Source organism: Lissotriton helveticus, chromosome 3_1 (genome assembly GCF_964261635.1).
Source record: "Lissotriton helveticus chromosome 3_1, aLisHel1.1, whole genome shotgun sequence".
NCBI lineage: Eukaryota > Metazoa > Chordata > Amphibia > Caudata > Salamandridae > Lissotriton > Lissotriton helveticus.
In genome coordinates, this window is record NC_136061.1 from 537,168,006 (window position 1) to 537,184,427 (window position 16,422).

At 43.6% G+C, this 16,422-nt stretch overlaps 1 protein-coding gene across 1 annotated transcript in view; it reads right to left on the reverse strand.

The window, feature by feature from the left end:
* The window catches only part of DNAH7 (dynein axonemal heavy chain 7), a 2,019,015-nt gene that overhangs the window by 671,924 nt on the left and 1,330,669 nt on the right, over window positions 1–16,422 (reverse strand). The window contains exons 44-45 of the mRNA XM_078680414.1: window positions 11,660–11,840; window positions 10,402–10,587 (exon numbers count right to left, since the gene is read on the reverse strand). Coding sequence (XP_078536540.1) covers window positions 10,402–10,587; window positions 11,660–11,840 — 367 coding nt within the window. The remainder of the gene's footprint in view (window positions 1–10,401; window positions 10,588–11,659; window positions 11,841–16,422) is intronic.

Here is a 16,422-nt window from a genome sequence, read left to right on the forward strand (position 1 = left end):
AAATCAAATGGCCGATCCTTTAGGAACTCAAAAAATAGGGCTGCAGCCCGCTTGAAAATTAAAGGGGTTTATATAGACCAGTCAGGATGTGTTCCTGACATCCCTAACCAGTTTTTCGAGGTCCAAATGAAAGAGATTTGTAAATTAAGTTCTAATTCTGCTTACCCCCGGCATAAACAGAGCATTTCCCCATCGAAAATATTAAAGCAAGAAATAAATTGATTAAAACGAAAACACATTTGCAGTTTTCCATGGGTCACCAGCAGGAAATTTATCTCCTGAAACAAGTAAGAAGCAGCTGTAGAGCTGATAAACGAAGTAGGGATTATGGGCCATATGTATGAAGCAAATTCACATTCGCAAATGCCGAAATTTGCTTTTGCGAATGCGAATTTGCAAAATGGTATGTATAAAGGAAAATCTGGTGCAAAATAAGTAATCGCAAAATTTGCCATTCCTTATTTTGCAATTGCATTTAAGGAATCGCAAATTTTGCGATTCCTTAAATGCAATGTATGAAGCAAAAAAAAAATTAGCAAATTGTCCCTAAGGAATCGCAAATTACCACCAACTTCAAGTTGGTGGTAATTTGCGAATTCCTTGAAAAATGCCAATTTTGGCATTTTTCAAAGTGCCATGTGACGCATATACATGCCCTTAGGGCATGTATGTGCACCACATGTGCAACAATGCTTATTTCAGGGGTGCACCACGGTGTCTTTTGGACACCCTTGCACCTTTGAAATTATTCTCAATTTGCGATTTTCAAATTGCGAATCGCAAAATTGAGAATACCTTCCTATTCATGCCTATGGGCCTCCTGGCCCATAGAAATGAATGGGAAAGTATTACTTAATTGCGATTCGCAATTTGCTAATCGCAATTAAGGAATACTAAGAATTTGCAAAAAAAATGCGAATTTGTACATACATACCAATTTGCGATTCTGAAATAGCGATTTCTTAAAAATCGCTATTTCAGAATCGCAAATGGGTACCGTGATACATATGGCCCTATGATTCCAAGTGGATCGGTTTGAGAGAAGCTGCAAGGGTCAGAGACTCTAAGAAGTACTGGAGTCTGATTGCCTGGGTGGTTTATATTTCGCTATTATATGCAAACAATAGACCAGTAGTTTCTGTGTCGCTATATGCAGATGAGGGTTCACTGATAAAATATTGATGTAAAAAAATTGATGTTCTAAACATAGAAAAAATATATAGATTACAAAAGTATCAACTGCTATAGCCAAACAGGTAAATACAGAAATATCTCATCAAAAATATTGTTGAAAAAATAAAGATGTAAAAAATATCGATTTAAATATGTATATAAAATAAAATATTATATCGTAAATATATAATACATTATTTATTTTAACAAAATAAATTAAATGTGATATCCATTTTTACAAAATATAACGCAAACTTAATAAAAAAATAAACACACAAACATAATAATTTCTACATAATAAATATATTTACTTTAATTTATTTTTACATTTTAAAATTATATAAAAATAAAATATACATATTTTAAAATATAATAAAAACTTTCTAGAATAAATTAAAACATTAAACTATAAAATAAAATAAGTTAAACTGCCCAATACAATAAGTGCAACAGTAGAGAAAGTGTTGGCTAGCAAAATCATTAAATTTGCTATTCCAATTCCAGTGAGCGCAACAGTAGGGAAAGTGTTGGATAGCGGAGGGGTAAAAATTACTATTCCCACTCCAAAGAGTGCAACAGTAGGGAAAGTGTTGGATCGCGGAGGGGTAACATTTTCTATTCCAAATCCAGGGAGAGCAACAGTAGGGAAAGTGTTGGATATCGGAGGGGTAACATGCATTATTCCAAATCCAGTGAGAGCAACAGTAGGGAAAGTGTTGGCTAGTGGAGGGGCAAAAATGACTATTCCCACTCCAAACAGTGACTCAGTAGGGAAAGTGTTGGATATCGGAGGGGTATAAATGACTATTTCCACTCCAGTTAGAGCAACAGAAGGGAAAGTATTGGATAGCGGAGGGGAAAAAACTACTATTCCCACTCCAGTAAGTGCAACAGTAGGGAAAGTGTTGGATAGCGGAGGGGTAAAAATTACTATTCCCACTCCTGTAACAGCAACATTAGGGAAAGTGTTGGATAGTGGCGGGCTAAAAATTACTATAGTGCAATAGTAGAATAAGTATTTGACAGTGGAGAGGTAAAAATGACTATTCCTACTCCAGTGAGTGCAACAGTAGGGCAAGTGCTAGATAGCGGAGGGGTAAAATTACTATTCCCACTCCAGTGAATGCAACAGTAGGGAAAGTGTTGGATAGCGGAGAAAAAAATACTATTCACAAACAAACACTTAAACAAATTCATTACAGAAAATGAATAAACAATATATAAAAAATGAATATAAAAAATATGAAACATATAAAAAGAACACATATTAAATATTTATTACAAATAACAAAAACCTAAAAATATTACATAAAATAACATTTAAAAAAATAATGTTTCCGGAGTAGCAAAAGGCTAGGCATTATTTTTTACAGCCTTTATTCCTCAAATGTAATATTAACTCTGTCCCTAGGGCCCATTCTTCTATTTTCTCCCCTCCAAATGAAATGACTTGTAATAGGATGAACCTATTTTTTTTTTACTTTTCTGGATAGCTACTAGGAATTGTAATGTTTTTTATATAGTATTATTTCTACTCCTCATCTTTTGGGAATATGAGCTTTGTAATATTTATTGGAATGCTCAGTTTCTTCCTATACTTAGGGGCCGATTCCGATCTGGGTCAGAAATCACTCCGACCGAGACGGATCCGGGGTGTTTTCCGACCGGTCCAGGCTCCTGCAGTCCAACCGAGGGACTACGATGCGGCCGTATGCTGTCGGACTCGTTTCGGTCGGACTCCCATTGAAGTCAATGGGAGCGGGTCGTACAACGCGTACATGGGCTCCCATTGACTGAATGGGTATGTTCTGGACAAGTGCACCCCCTACAGTGGGTACGCGTTGGTGCCATCCGCACCATACATGCCTGTGTTGGGGAGACCCATGGGTCTTCCCCTGTGTCCGAGTAGTAAGGCGCGGGTAACAGGGGGTCCGATAAACCCCCAAAGTCCAGCTCCGGGAGCTATTGCGAGGCGGACGCTCCGACTCGATTCGGCTGTCCGAATCACGCATCGTACTGGCTTGGTTGGAATTCGCCTCCATTGCGCGCCACGGTTAGCTTACGGCTGAGACGTACGGAGCGGTTCGGACCCTGAAACGATTCGGCCGGAGATTTCGCGCTTGTTTGCATCATACTTCGTCGTCCGGACCCGTGTACTAACTGGACGGAAATTCAGCCTCCAAATCCGACCCGCTAATCCCGAACCCGATTCGGAGCCATTCCGACCAAGATCGGAATGGGCCCCTTAGAACATCACACTCTGCACTTTACTGTTTTATAAGACTGTTTTATTTTCTCCTGTATTTGATAGAGTATATATGGTAAATTAATTTTAGGAGGTATTTCGATATATATATATATATATATTGGAAATTATTTGTTGGAGAAAATTTATTTTTCGAGTTATCTGTTATGTAAACCTCCATAGGAGTTCTGTATCATAAAAATAAAATAAATCTGGAAATTTGGCTGGTAATTGCCCTTTCACTTCATCTTCTTTAACTCTGGTCCACAAATGAGCAGTGAGCAATTAAACATCAGTTTACACCAGTAGATGGCAGTTACTACTGTAGACAGATGGCAATAATACTTAAGATGCCAAGAAAAATAATGATTTCAAGATTACCAAAGGTATGCAGTAAGTAACATTACATATGAATTACTTTTGCTTTAATATAATTATTTATTAACGCTAGACATGAAATATTGTGGTATTACTAAAATGATTGCATAACAAGGGATGTGAATTATAGTGGTTATCATTATGCTCACCCACTAGATCTACTACATGAATTAATACTGGGGTTAGTAAAATCAATAAGTAGCACTGGAAAAACTTTCTTTACTGTAGCCATTATTAGTATAATTCTATGGCAGGACCGGAGGCTTCGGATTATACCTTCTTCCTTCGCTTTATTCTTACACAGCAGCAAGAAACAAAACAATAACAATTACATTTCCCATGAACACTTGGGAAAGCAAAAACAGTCTTATCAGGAGTCCTTCATCTGTGTCCGCACTCTGGTCAGCTCCCATCATGCACTGCTGCTGTTTCCTCTTCCTCTTTCTTTGCTGCTCAGCAACAAGATAAGTGTTTTTTTCTCTTTTCTCCTGGGTTTTGGGGGTTGTTAAGATAGCATTTTTGCTTAGGGGTTAAACGCTGACATTTTTCCATTTTCAGATTCCCCTGTCTATAGCGGGACGCTTTAGGCGCTCCTAACGCGATTTTGAGCCCAGTTGCCAGAGCGGTGTGGTCCTCCCACCGCTAGGGGGCGAGCACTCCTCTCTGTGGCCAGCGCGAGTGTGAGACATTTCTCACAGCGTTTTTCACGCGTTGCCCAGAGAGAGCCTGTCCTGCCTCCTACCACCCAGTCTGACACCCTGTGGGGTTGGTTTTTCCCCGTTTTTACTTCCCTGAACGCCCTGGTGGGTCTGTACCTTGTGCATTTGGACACCCTGCGGGGTCGCAATAAGCAGGTGCGGTGGGACGCTTTCCTGGGTGGTGCCCTGTGATAGCGAGGGCTTAAGCGTCCCCAGGGCTAGTCCCTTCAATTGTGTGCCTGCGCCCCATTCAAATTTGTCTGGGCACCCTCCCAGCTTGAATTGGTGCCCGTGTGGGTAATCCCTTAATTTCTGTTTCCCACAGCTCCTGTGCACCTGCGGAGCCTAACTTATCTCATAATGCAGGGGGAGCAGGGCCAGTACCCAGAGGAGGAGGACCCTCTGAATTACGTCTCCTGGGATGATTATTTTTACCAGGCAGTGGATGACTCTATTTACAAGGCCGTGGATCAGGCCATGATTCCCCTAGAGCAGCGTCTTTCGGCACGGTTGGATGTAGCCCATCGAAGCTGGCAGCCCTTATTCCCATGCAGCCCCCAGACCCTGCGCCCTCTCCCTCCCCCCAGTAAGAAGCCTTGCACCGAGGGGGTAGACTCTGAGGCTTTTGCAAGAGTTAAAAGCGCATTTTTTGCGCAGGAGGTGCCCTAACCAGACCCTTTACCCAGGCGGAGGTTTTTCCTCCCACCCCTCGGACCGCGTCCCCGGAACCTCAGGATGATGGGGATTCCACGGACGAAGACGCCTGCCCCTCTAGGTCCTGGCTTCCATCCCAGGCTTCCAACTCGGCGGGTCCATCTGACATGTTGGCCCGGCGATATTGTCCACCCTCAGTCTTCAGACTGGGTGCCTGGGGATAAAGTGGCCCAGTATGTGGCGAGCCATCTGAGCAAGCCAGTGGATAAGGATGCCCACAGCTGCCTTAGGGCGGAGTGTCCTCGCCCCACCTTAGAAGGGAAGGTGGCATTGACTTCATTCTTAGCTAATTTTGTGAGGGACACTAGGAAGGGTATAGACCGGTCTTGGCGTAACTGCCAAGACAAGCTGTTGGATGCTGTGGGGCCTATGACCAAAATTCTGGACATGGCCAAGGAGGCCAAGGAGGCCAAGGTGTCGGGGTTCTCTCCAATTGGGCGCAGCGGGCCATTGTGTTCCTTGGTAATGCTAATTGCGCCCTCTCAGCGGAGAGGAGGAGGTCGCTTTTTATTAAGATCAACCCTAAGCTGGGTGACCTCGCCTCTTCCGAGGCCGGTGCGGTGGCGCAAGGGAGCCTGTTCGGGGACCCTTTCGATAAGGAATTAGGCAAGTGTGTAGCCACATTCACTTCCCTGGACAGGGCGCAGTCCAACATTAAAAAGGTTTTGCCCCATGGATTTTTGAGAAGGCCGGACATGGCAGGGGCCGCTCGCTCGTTCGACCGTGGCAACAGCTCCGATCGGGGGCAAGGCTCCGGCCGAGGGCAGTTCCAGGACAACGCCTGCTTCAATAATTTCTACCCGAGAGGACAAAGGTTCCATGGCCAAGGAGGCCAGAGAGGACAGCAGCAGGGTGCTGGAAGAGGTGAGTGTACTACCCCAGCAGGTTTGCGGGTAGGGGGGCGCTTGGCGCAGTTCTTTCTAGCTTGAGTTTCCCTTACAAGCAACGCTTGGGTGCTGCAGACAGTCCAGGGCTTCCAGCTGGAGTTTCATGGCCGTCAGTGTCAGCTGTATCGCCCCCGCCCCATTACTTTCTCGCAGCGAGATGCAGACTTGGTGCGCGAAGAGGTCTCCACCCTCCTCCAAAAAGGAGCGGTTTGGTGGGCTCACGAGCACCCTGGAGGTTTTCTCAGCAATCTCTTCTTGGTCTACAAGGCCGACGGGGGCCAGCGGCCGGTCATCAACTTGAAAGACTTCAACAAGTGGCTGGTGTACCGCCATTTCAAAATGGAGGGGATACACCTCCTGAGAGATGTGTTGCGTCCGTCCGATTGGATGGTCAGACTCGACCTAAAGGACGCTTACTTAGCAGTGCCAATTTTCCCTCCTCATCGGCCTTTCCTCCAGTCAGGTGGGACGGTCAGGTTTACGAATTCACCAAACTCCCTTTCGGGCTCTCCTCAGCTCCGTGGTGCTTCACAAAGGTTCTTAGGCCGGTGGTGGAGTCCTTGCGAGCACGGGGTATGAGAATGATCGTTTACCTGGACGATTTGCTGTTCATTGATCAGTGTCCAGAGCAGCTGTCGTCCCAATTGCAAGTTGCAGTCAATCTCGTTCAGGGGCTGGGTTTCGTTATCAATGAAAAGAAGTCCCTTTTGGTTCCCGTACAAGGTGCAACCTTTTTGGGGTTCAACATAGACTCAGTGTCCTCCACTCTGAGTCTCCCCGCCAAGAAGATAGCGAAGATCAGGCACGAGTTGCGCCAGACTTTGGCAAAACCTCAGATATCAATTGCCGCGTTCGGTGGATCTTCTTTCGTTCTCGATTCAAGCCATATTCCCAGGCCCCCTTCATTATCGGGCCATGCAACGTATGAAGGTGTACCACCTCAGGAAGGGCCTAGCGTACTCTCAACTGATCCCATTGTCGGAGGAGGTGAGAGACGAAATGCTGTGGTGGCTGACGGACATGGAGGCCTGGAATGGCTGTGCGATTTTTGGTTCAGCCCCGGACATAGCTATCGAGTCGGACGTCAGTCGTTCCGGCTGGGGAGCCAGGTGCGGGGATTTTTCCACAGGTGGCGCCTAGTCCACTCACAAGCAGTCTTTACACATCAACTGCTTGGAGTTGCTAGCAGGGTCCTTTGTGGTTCAGTGCTGGACGAAGGACAGGGTGCAGTCGTGTGTCCTCCTCCAGATGGACAACGTCTCAGCGGTTCGGTATATCAACCATCTGGGGGGTACCAGATACAAGATGCTAGCGGACCTTGCGAGGGACTTCTGGCACTTTTGCCTGGACCATCAAGTATCAGTCACTGTGGAGTATCTGCCGGGTCGACAGAACAAGGTGGCCGATTGGCACTCCGGAAACCTTCTGGATGCCAGTGTGTGGAAGATGGACACTCAAGTGTTCTCCTGGCTGGCGGAGACGTGGGGTCCCTTCTCAGTGGATCTGTTTGCGTTGCGCCTGGACCATCAACTCCCGAGATTCTTCAGTTGGCACCTGGATCCATTGGTAGAAGCGACGGATGATTTCCTCCAGAATTGGTCAGGTGAGCAGGGGTATGCGTTTCCTCCATTTTCCATGATAACACGAGTATCGGCGTTGCTGCGGCGTCAGTTGGCAGAGGTGGTGTTGATCACGCCATGGTGGAGATCTCAAGTTTGGTTTCCGGTTCTACTGGAACTTTCTTGAAATTTTCCAATCCTACTCTCCCACTTTCCTCACATCCGGACCGGGTTCCACCGGTTAGTCCAGGAGGGATCGCTGAGGCTGATGGCCTGGAGGATCTCCGGCGTCGCTGGTCGCCCAGGTCTTTCTGGAAAGGCTGAGGACCTGCTCTCCGAGGCATGGGCAGATAGCACGACCAGGAGATACCGGTCAGCCTGGCATAGATGGCGTCATTGGTGTGTGCGAAGAGGTTTTGATCCCGTGGGGACAGAGGTAGTCCACGTGCTTAATTTTCTGGCAAATTTGGCAGAGGATGGCCTGGCCTACGGGTCAATCAACACTTTCCGTTCGGCAATCTCGGCTGGTCATGTTATAGTGCAGGGTTCCCCGGTTGGGGAGCATCCCTTGGTGTGCAGACTTCTGGGAGGGATCCGCCTCTCGCTGCCCCCAGAACCATGTTACTCTGTCCTTTGGGACGTGAACAGGGTTTTCAACGTGTTTCTGTCTTGGCAGCCGAATAGGTTTCTTTCCTGTAAGCAAGTGACTGCCAAATTGGCAATGCTGTTGTGCCTGGTTTCCTGCAGGCGGGCCTCGGACGTGCGAGCCCTAGACATTTCTGCCAGAGTTTTTTCCCCGGACGGAGAGTGTCCTTCACGGTGAGTAGGCGGACTAAGTCCAACACGAGGGTTATTTCGTACCCGGCTTTTCCAGATTCCCCTAAACTGTGTGTAGTACAGTGCCTCCGTGCTTATGAGGATATGACATGATACCCACCCTCTGGGCAAGAGATAGCTTCTCATTGCCCTACGGAAACCGTACAAGGCTGTTTCATCCCCAACAATTGTCAGGTGGGTGCGTTGGGTTATGCAGGAGGCAGGGATTGATACTAAGCAATTTGGTGCACATTCAGCGAGAGGTGCGATGGCCTCTAAAGCATTCGCCCTAGGGGCCAGATTGGAAGATCTGATGCGAGTGGCCGATTGGTCCTCAGATTCCACCATTAAGAGGTTTTATATTAAACCCGTGTTGGAGGTGGCAAGGTTAGTTGTCGACAAGCTTTGAACTGGCATAATCCGAAGCCTCCGGTCCTGCCATAGAATGAAAATTTGCCTAGCCTTCGTGCTGGTAAGTTTCAATTTTATTAAGGACTCGGAGGCAAGGATTATCCCTCCCAATGACTTCCAAGACGTGGACCCTCGCCGTAAGGAATTTAAGTAAATCATTCTTGCATTTTTTCTACTTATTTATGACTGTTGATGGTTTGCACTGTTTTCTCTCCATGCGACATATTATGCTGGTTGAGATTCTGTATCTGACACTGAGCTTTTTGCAGGAAATGACGGTCCCAAACAGAATGCGAGAGAATGCTAGGACATGGGCTTCGCACAAAGAAAGAGGAAGAGGAAACAGCAGTAGTGCATGATGGGAGCTGGCCAGAGTGTGGACACAGACGAAGGACACCTGATAAGACTGTTTTTGTTTTCCCAAGTGTTCATGGGAAATGTAGTTGTTATTGTTTTGCTTCTTGCTGATGTGTAAGAATAAAGCAAAGGAAGAAGGCATAATCCTCGCCTCCGAGTCCTTAATAGAATTGAAACTTACCAGCACGAAGGCTAGGCAAATTTTCATTAGCGAGCACTGGATTACGAATATCAGAAGGGCTTGCTAGGAATTAATAATTAGCAATAGAATATGAGTCTTTGAGAATAAATGTATGAATTAATTGTTAGAATTGGTCAAGAAGAAACGTTTATCTGAATGCAGCAGATAGTTTTATCAATGGACACTTCGAATATTTTGATCTAATTAGGACAATGCAGTTTTAGGGTAGCTTCTGAAATGGTAAATGAAGACTCCTATGTCACTGTTGACAGCTGAAGTCTTCCTCATCCTATGTGCCAAGAGATCAAGGACTCTACATGGAGCACCTTTAATAGGCTTAGAGTGATGTTGAATGTGGAACTGCTGTGTATATAAACTTCTGGCATTCTCAGGCACATTCAATTCCACAGACATAACTAATATTATAATTTGTGTATAAATGCAAATATTAAGAACACTTCAGGATATTATCAAATACACTGTTGAGTGAACAACCAAGAGCGGAAATGTTGCTTGTGGTTAAACCAAACAGTTATAGCTTATCTGGAAGTGTGAAGGCGAGAATAGTGGTAGGCATTTATAAGGAATCGTTATATGGAGTGCTTGAGATTGTTATTAAGCAAAATCAGTGGCAGTCATGTTCAACTGATTGAGTGAGAATAAAGATTGTGAGGGATTTTATTACAGTAATGTGTATCAGAGAGCGGAGAGGAAGAGAAGTTTAGCGGAGCAAAGTGCCTAGAAATGGCATAACGGGCGAGTTTGAAAATGTAGGGAAATATATTTTCAAAAGGAGAAATGTCTGCCTTAATCAAAAGGTTAGTTATATGGTGTAGTTGCTAACAAACTGTAGAAAGATAGAACACTTCTGAAACATTGCTTAAACCCTACCAATATGTACGTGCACTAGGTAATTTAAAGTTCAATCTTAACCACAGTAAAGTTGCACTTCAACAGCAATTATAGTAATAGATGCATTTACTTGTCGATAACTGGATGTGAAGGCTCCAAGGTAAGCCACGATTCCAGATGAGATAAGGATATCTCCAGTTAGGTTGATGTAAAGCTTTCCTAGCTCTACAGCTGTTAGGCTCCAACGTGTTTTTTCGCCTCCAAGTCCTCCAATCAGCTGTTCTGCTCGATCTAACTTTTTGCTGCACAAGTCAACCTTAAAAAAAAAGAATGTGATTACAAATTATTTGGTTTCTGCATCGCGCTTGATACAATGTAACATCTCATACATTTCAGGTTATTAATACTGTTTTACATTTGCCATATTTAGAGAAGCAAACTCCTTCTTGGAGAAGCCAGTTTGTATATATCGCAAACAGGGACATTGTTTTGGGATTATAGCGAGAACCTTGATGGTTCAGTCATACTAAATGGCTCCATTAAGGCTGCCTCAATCCAATGAGAATGTGGATGAGCACCTTAACAACACTCGGCCTTTCCCTTACATCTGTCCGTTCATCTATTTCCTCCTCATATTCGTCTGAGACCAGAATCATAATTCAGGTTCAGTTCTAAAGGTTTCACATTTACACATGCCGAATGCCGCCACAGACCATTCCCTATGGTATTGCACTTTTACACTATTTGAAACCATTTGCACTCGGTATGCAACACGTGATTTTTTAAAGCTGTTAATCTTAATTGATTTGCAAAAAAGAGACACCTTCACATATTTGATGAAGATTAAATGTGTGCAAATCTTGATGCTTCTACTTCATTTTTAAAAGGCACCTAGTCTGAAACTGACTGCCATAGCTCTCCAGTCTAACTATAGATTCAAAATATTTGTGTCACTTATAGTTATGTCGGGTTCGGGCATGACATTTTAATCTTGGGAATTCTACCTGAGATTATAGTAATTTTCTTTGAGACCATTTCAGGGCTTCTGGGGCTAATTAAAAGACTCTTTCCTTACTAGCGATATCCTTCAGAAATCCTGAGATATGTCCAAATCTTCTCTTTTTGCCTCAATAACCAATGCTGTTTTTTTTCCTGGGCTAAACAGAATTTTTGAACAATTGGGCTTTCTTTATTTCTTTATTCACATTCATTTTGGTATGATTGCAAGCTGTATTTATATGTGTCTTCTATCTATTTTGTATCTGCTGTATGAGCGACATCCCTGAATCTAACCCGTCTCAGCTTCAGCTGTGTAAAAAACAAATGAAAACAACAGTTAATTAGTTTGTGCACGTGATTTCTATTGTGGTTATATGGACCATTCATACCTGATTCTCAAGGTCAGCTTTCTTTTGCTTGTTCTCTTCAAGGGTTAATTCAAGTTTTCCCAACTTGTCCTGAACTTCCTTTAGCATTGCTTGCTTCTTTTTTAGGCCTTCCATAGCAACCCTCAGTTCACTTTCAGCCTGGTTTAGTTTTATTTTCTTCGGGGCTACAACTTTTGCCACCCTAAAACAAGAAAAAGTAAGTTACTATAAATTATGAATAATGCACAAGAATCATGTCAGTACTGGTGTATGTTCAGAAGAAAAAAAAAAAGAAAAAAAAAAAAGAATCATGTCAGTGCACCCTTTAATCCCATTAACATCCTACACCTGTACTTCAACCCACATGTATGTTACATTTTGAGAATCTTGTCTCCTGTAATATATGTATCAGTATTATCATGTGTATTTTGTATTTGTAAAGCGCATGTATCACCCAAGCTAGGGTCTCAAGGCGCTGAATAACAGATGTTTATTGTTACCGAACTCAATGGTACTCATTTTACCGACCTCAGATGGCTAAAAGGCTCAGCGGACCCATCGGGATTTGAACCTGTGACCATGAGATCGAACACATGCCACTAGAGTGGACACATTAGTCCACTAAGCCACCAGACCACATCAGGAATGTTTGCTCACTTCAACATATTGTACAGCTAGTGCAAATGTGTTATTAATGTTACATTATGATCCCACTTGACATCCACTGACAGGTGAAGTGAAAGAGCATGCCACTCAAGCATGATTCTAGTTATCGTCTGCTTCGATGATGATGGTTGACCAGCTCCATAGGACAGAAGACAGCATGCAAATGGCCAAATAAACACTATCTTTGAGCCTTAAAAATTGGAATACGTGTTTGCTCTTCAAGAGGTTTTCTTGATTTAGATGATTTGGCACATTCATTTTTGTACTGGTATTTTATTGATAGCAGCGTACCACAATTTGAGATGGAAAGATCATTATTTCCACTGTCTCAAGTCCTTCATCACATACATCAATCAAACAAAACATGTGATAAGCTGTCTGATAATCCGGGCTATATTTGGAGACAGTAGGACAGTAGAAAATATTGGATGAAAAAGCCTCAACCACACTTTTGTGGAATACTTCATCATAGCTTGTCCCATGCTGATAAGGTGATACTATCAGGGTGACTGCATCCTCAGTGGGAGGTAGTTACACGATAAATGTTCCTGCATAAATAAGAAGTCTAGTATACTGTTAAACATTGCTTCTTTGTATAAACAAAGCAATTGGATTTTTTTAAGGTATTACAATTCAGAAAAGGGATGAAAAATTAGAGTTTATGTCTCAATCATCCTATCAGTTGTTAACATATTTCAGCCCTTGCAACAGCCAAAAAGGGTGTCGGCCTTTCATCAGTGTGGACTGATCCCTAATTCTAGTTTAATACTACGTCTGTATACTGCTAGAGGTAAGAATAGGTCTTATCTTGCAAGTCAATTTTTTGTCTTTTCAACATTATGGATAGTGTATAGATGATGTTTAACAATGACCCTACTTCTTTACTTTATCCAGTGATTCATGCTTTACATGGACATAATAAATAGACAAGACAAGTGGAGATTAGGGTGCTGAATAGGTGCACAATCACGACATGGTACCCTTAAGGAAGTGTGTGACTACCTCCAGGTGTGGAAACCTCAAACCTGAAGGTATGATTTTATTAACGAAGACATAAGTAACCACATTCGCAATCTGTCTCTTTCTTTTTATATTGATGTATGGGTCACAACAAAACAGATTGTGACTATAGGGGAATGACCCTCCCCTTCCTCTCATGACACTCTTATGACACACTTAAGTATCCCACAAAAGGTGAGGATACAAGTTCAACCTAGAATCAGCAATCGACTCACTTTTCACATCTTGCTCTAGGTTTTGCAGGGTTTCAACACGTTTTGCCAACACTATTTGTCTATCTATGAAATGCATGTGCGGTGCGATCCCTCCATGAAACAACTGTACAAAATCTCTCTTCACATATTTTCAAAAAGTATGAGAACCTAAGAGAATAACCAGACTGTATTTTGCTGCAGGGTTCAAGATATTACAATGAAAGAGGGTGAATAAATCTGATTGCATAATTTGTGTTACATGTTATTTGTCCTCACGAACAGTCTTATGTTATATGTATTTGTGCAGCAAACAACACATGAGGGAGGGTATCCTGGCCCTAAAACAAGAGCTTAGTGATATGACATTGTGATAGCACAATCACCAGAAACGTATCTGGGGCATTACAAACTGTGCAAAAGAAACCCTTGGACCCACAGAGGTCACTAATGCACAGGCTGAAACATTTTTACTTAATTGAGAGTGTATCGACGCTATATCCCACAGACACCCATAAACTGATTTAATCATACCTAGGGTACACATACCTGGTTGACCTTACGGTATTTTAATCTTTTAAGACCTCAGCAGAAAAATATTGAAAGTGCTTACTGAAAAATGCTTGAACCCACACTTAGACTCTGACCACTGTAGAGTGGGTGAGGATCTAACAAAAACCCACGAAGGACCTCTGGGGCTTCTCTTACTCTATACCCTTCACACTTTTGTATGATGTCTAATAACAAATATGTAGGATACCTTTTATGTTTATAGTGTCTTAGGGCCAGTTGTATCAAAGGTTTTTACCCATTTTGTGTCTATGGGAAAATGTGTTCATACATATGGCCCTTAGACCTGTGGTCTTCCCCCAAATTATTTGTCTTCACTCCTTCCATTCTCTGATTTTCGGTTTGGTTGGCATTAGGGTTCTGTGCACTTTACCACTGCTAACCCCTGCTTGCGCCCTCTCTAAAACATGGCCAACTGGCCTACCCTAGATTGGAATATTTAATTACCTCATAAGTCTCTAGTATATTGTACTACATGTACCTTGGGCCTGTAAATTAAATGTTACTGCAGCACCCATTGTACCACCCAGTTAAGTAGACCCTTACATGCCTTATGCTAGCCACTGTACTCTGTATTTCAGTTTTAATACTGCCAATCTGACCTGGCAAAATAATTCTTTTTCTAGAACTTAACCTTCCTTTTTAAAATATATAAGTCACCCCTAAGGTTGGCCCTAAACAGCCACAGGACAAGGTACATTGTATTTAAAAAGTAAGAGGTGTATTAAGTTTTACATGTCCTAGTAGGGAAAAACTCCTACATTTCTTTTAACTACTGTAAGACCTATTTCCCAGTGGATAATATTGGGTTCCCTTATTACATTACATTTACATTTAATATTTCCTACATTTTGATTGGGAACAGATAGGTTTGGACTCAAATGAATTGTAATTTGAAATCCTCTCTAAAGGTAAAGTCGGATTTTAGGTCACAATTCTGAAAATGCCACTTTTAGAAATTAGGCAAACACAAGGAGACATCCATCATTTGATTCTTTTGCCACCCTAAGTGGGAAGGGTATGCCCAGACATGGGTCCTGTGCTCACTGTGCCACAGGACCCTGGCTGATGAGGGATGATGCCCTGAAACAAGTCTGAGAATGCTTGTTTCCGGTGCCTGGAAGACCTAGCTTGGCAGTTCGGGCTGGACTGTTCCCATGCAGTACATATTGCATATAGCTGGGTCTGAACTAGGGTGGCAAAGTGAGCTAAAGAATGAGGATGGATTCAACCCAGATCTTTGACTGGGGGTGAGCATCTGAAAAGTTTCAGCGCTCCGTCCATCATCTCCTTCTGTTTGCTTTTAGGAATTTGGCATTTTTTTGTCGTAACCATTTGGTGCCTATTGCCTGGGTCACAGGGCTGTGAATAGCTTGGCAGTTGGCCTTTTTGTATTCCTCCCAGACAGTGAGGCAAAGGGGACCAGGTGTAGGCAGGATGGCCAATCCTACCAGGATGGGTGGGGCATGGCCATTCCCTGTCCCCCCCTTACATTTCAAATGACTGCCTCCAGTAAACCCACAAACACACAAAGGAACCAGGCATCAGTCTTTTTTCAACCCAGACTATTGGAAGCCTAGGGAAGGGAAGAACTTTTCGTCACCACATGTGAGGGTATTCAGGAGGTCAACCCCACTTCAAAGGCTGCACCAGGTATAAATATTGGACCTCCTCAACCACCTCTTTAGTACTCTCCTTGACCTGTAGAAGACTTCAGAGGACTGCCTTGTAACCCAGAGGATTACCCTGCTGCTTGAGGCATACCTTGTTCTTCAGAGGACTGCCCTGCTGCTTGAGACATGCCTTGCTGTTTAAAGGCGAGAAGACCATCTCCTTGAACCCAGGACTACCAGAGTGACTCCAACGGCTGGTTGGTTGGCCTCCTACGTGAGCTACAGGGACATAACAAGATCCAAAGACCTTAAAGCCTGTACTTGGCCTCTGCTAAAGTGACTTTAATCCCCTTAGGGAATCCCACCAGGTCCTGGATCCTTGAAAGTTGTGTTTGAGGTGCTGCTTCTGCCTAACCCTAAAACTTGGGACAACAGATGACCGGGACCTACCTGCCACCCGATCCACCCAAGATGCAACGTTGGTAGTATGACCTTGCGGTACCTCTCGCTATGTTCTTCCCTGCATCAGCAAATCTTGTTCTGCAGGACTTCTGAGTGCTGGTATCTGGTCTTGTGGAGCCCTCTTCGGCTACAGCTTGCCATTGTGTCCCGCTGGAGGTTTTCAACTTCCAAAACATTGTGTAAGTCTTCACCGGACTCGATGGTGACAGGCTCCCCATCGACAACGACTTCATCAGCCAGGAAATTCCCCTTCTCATATTTT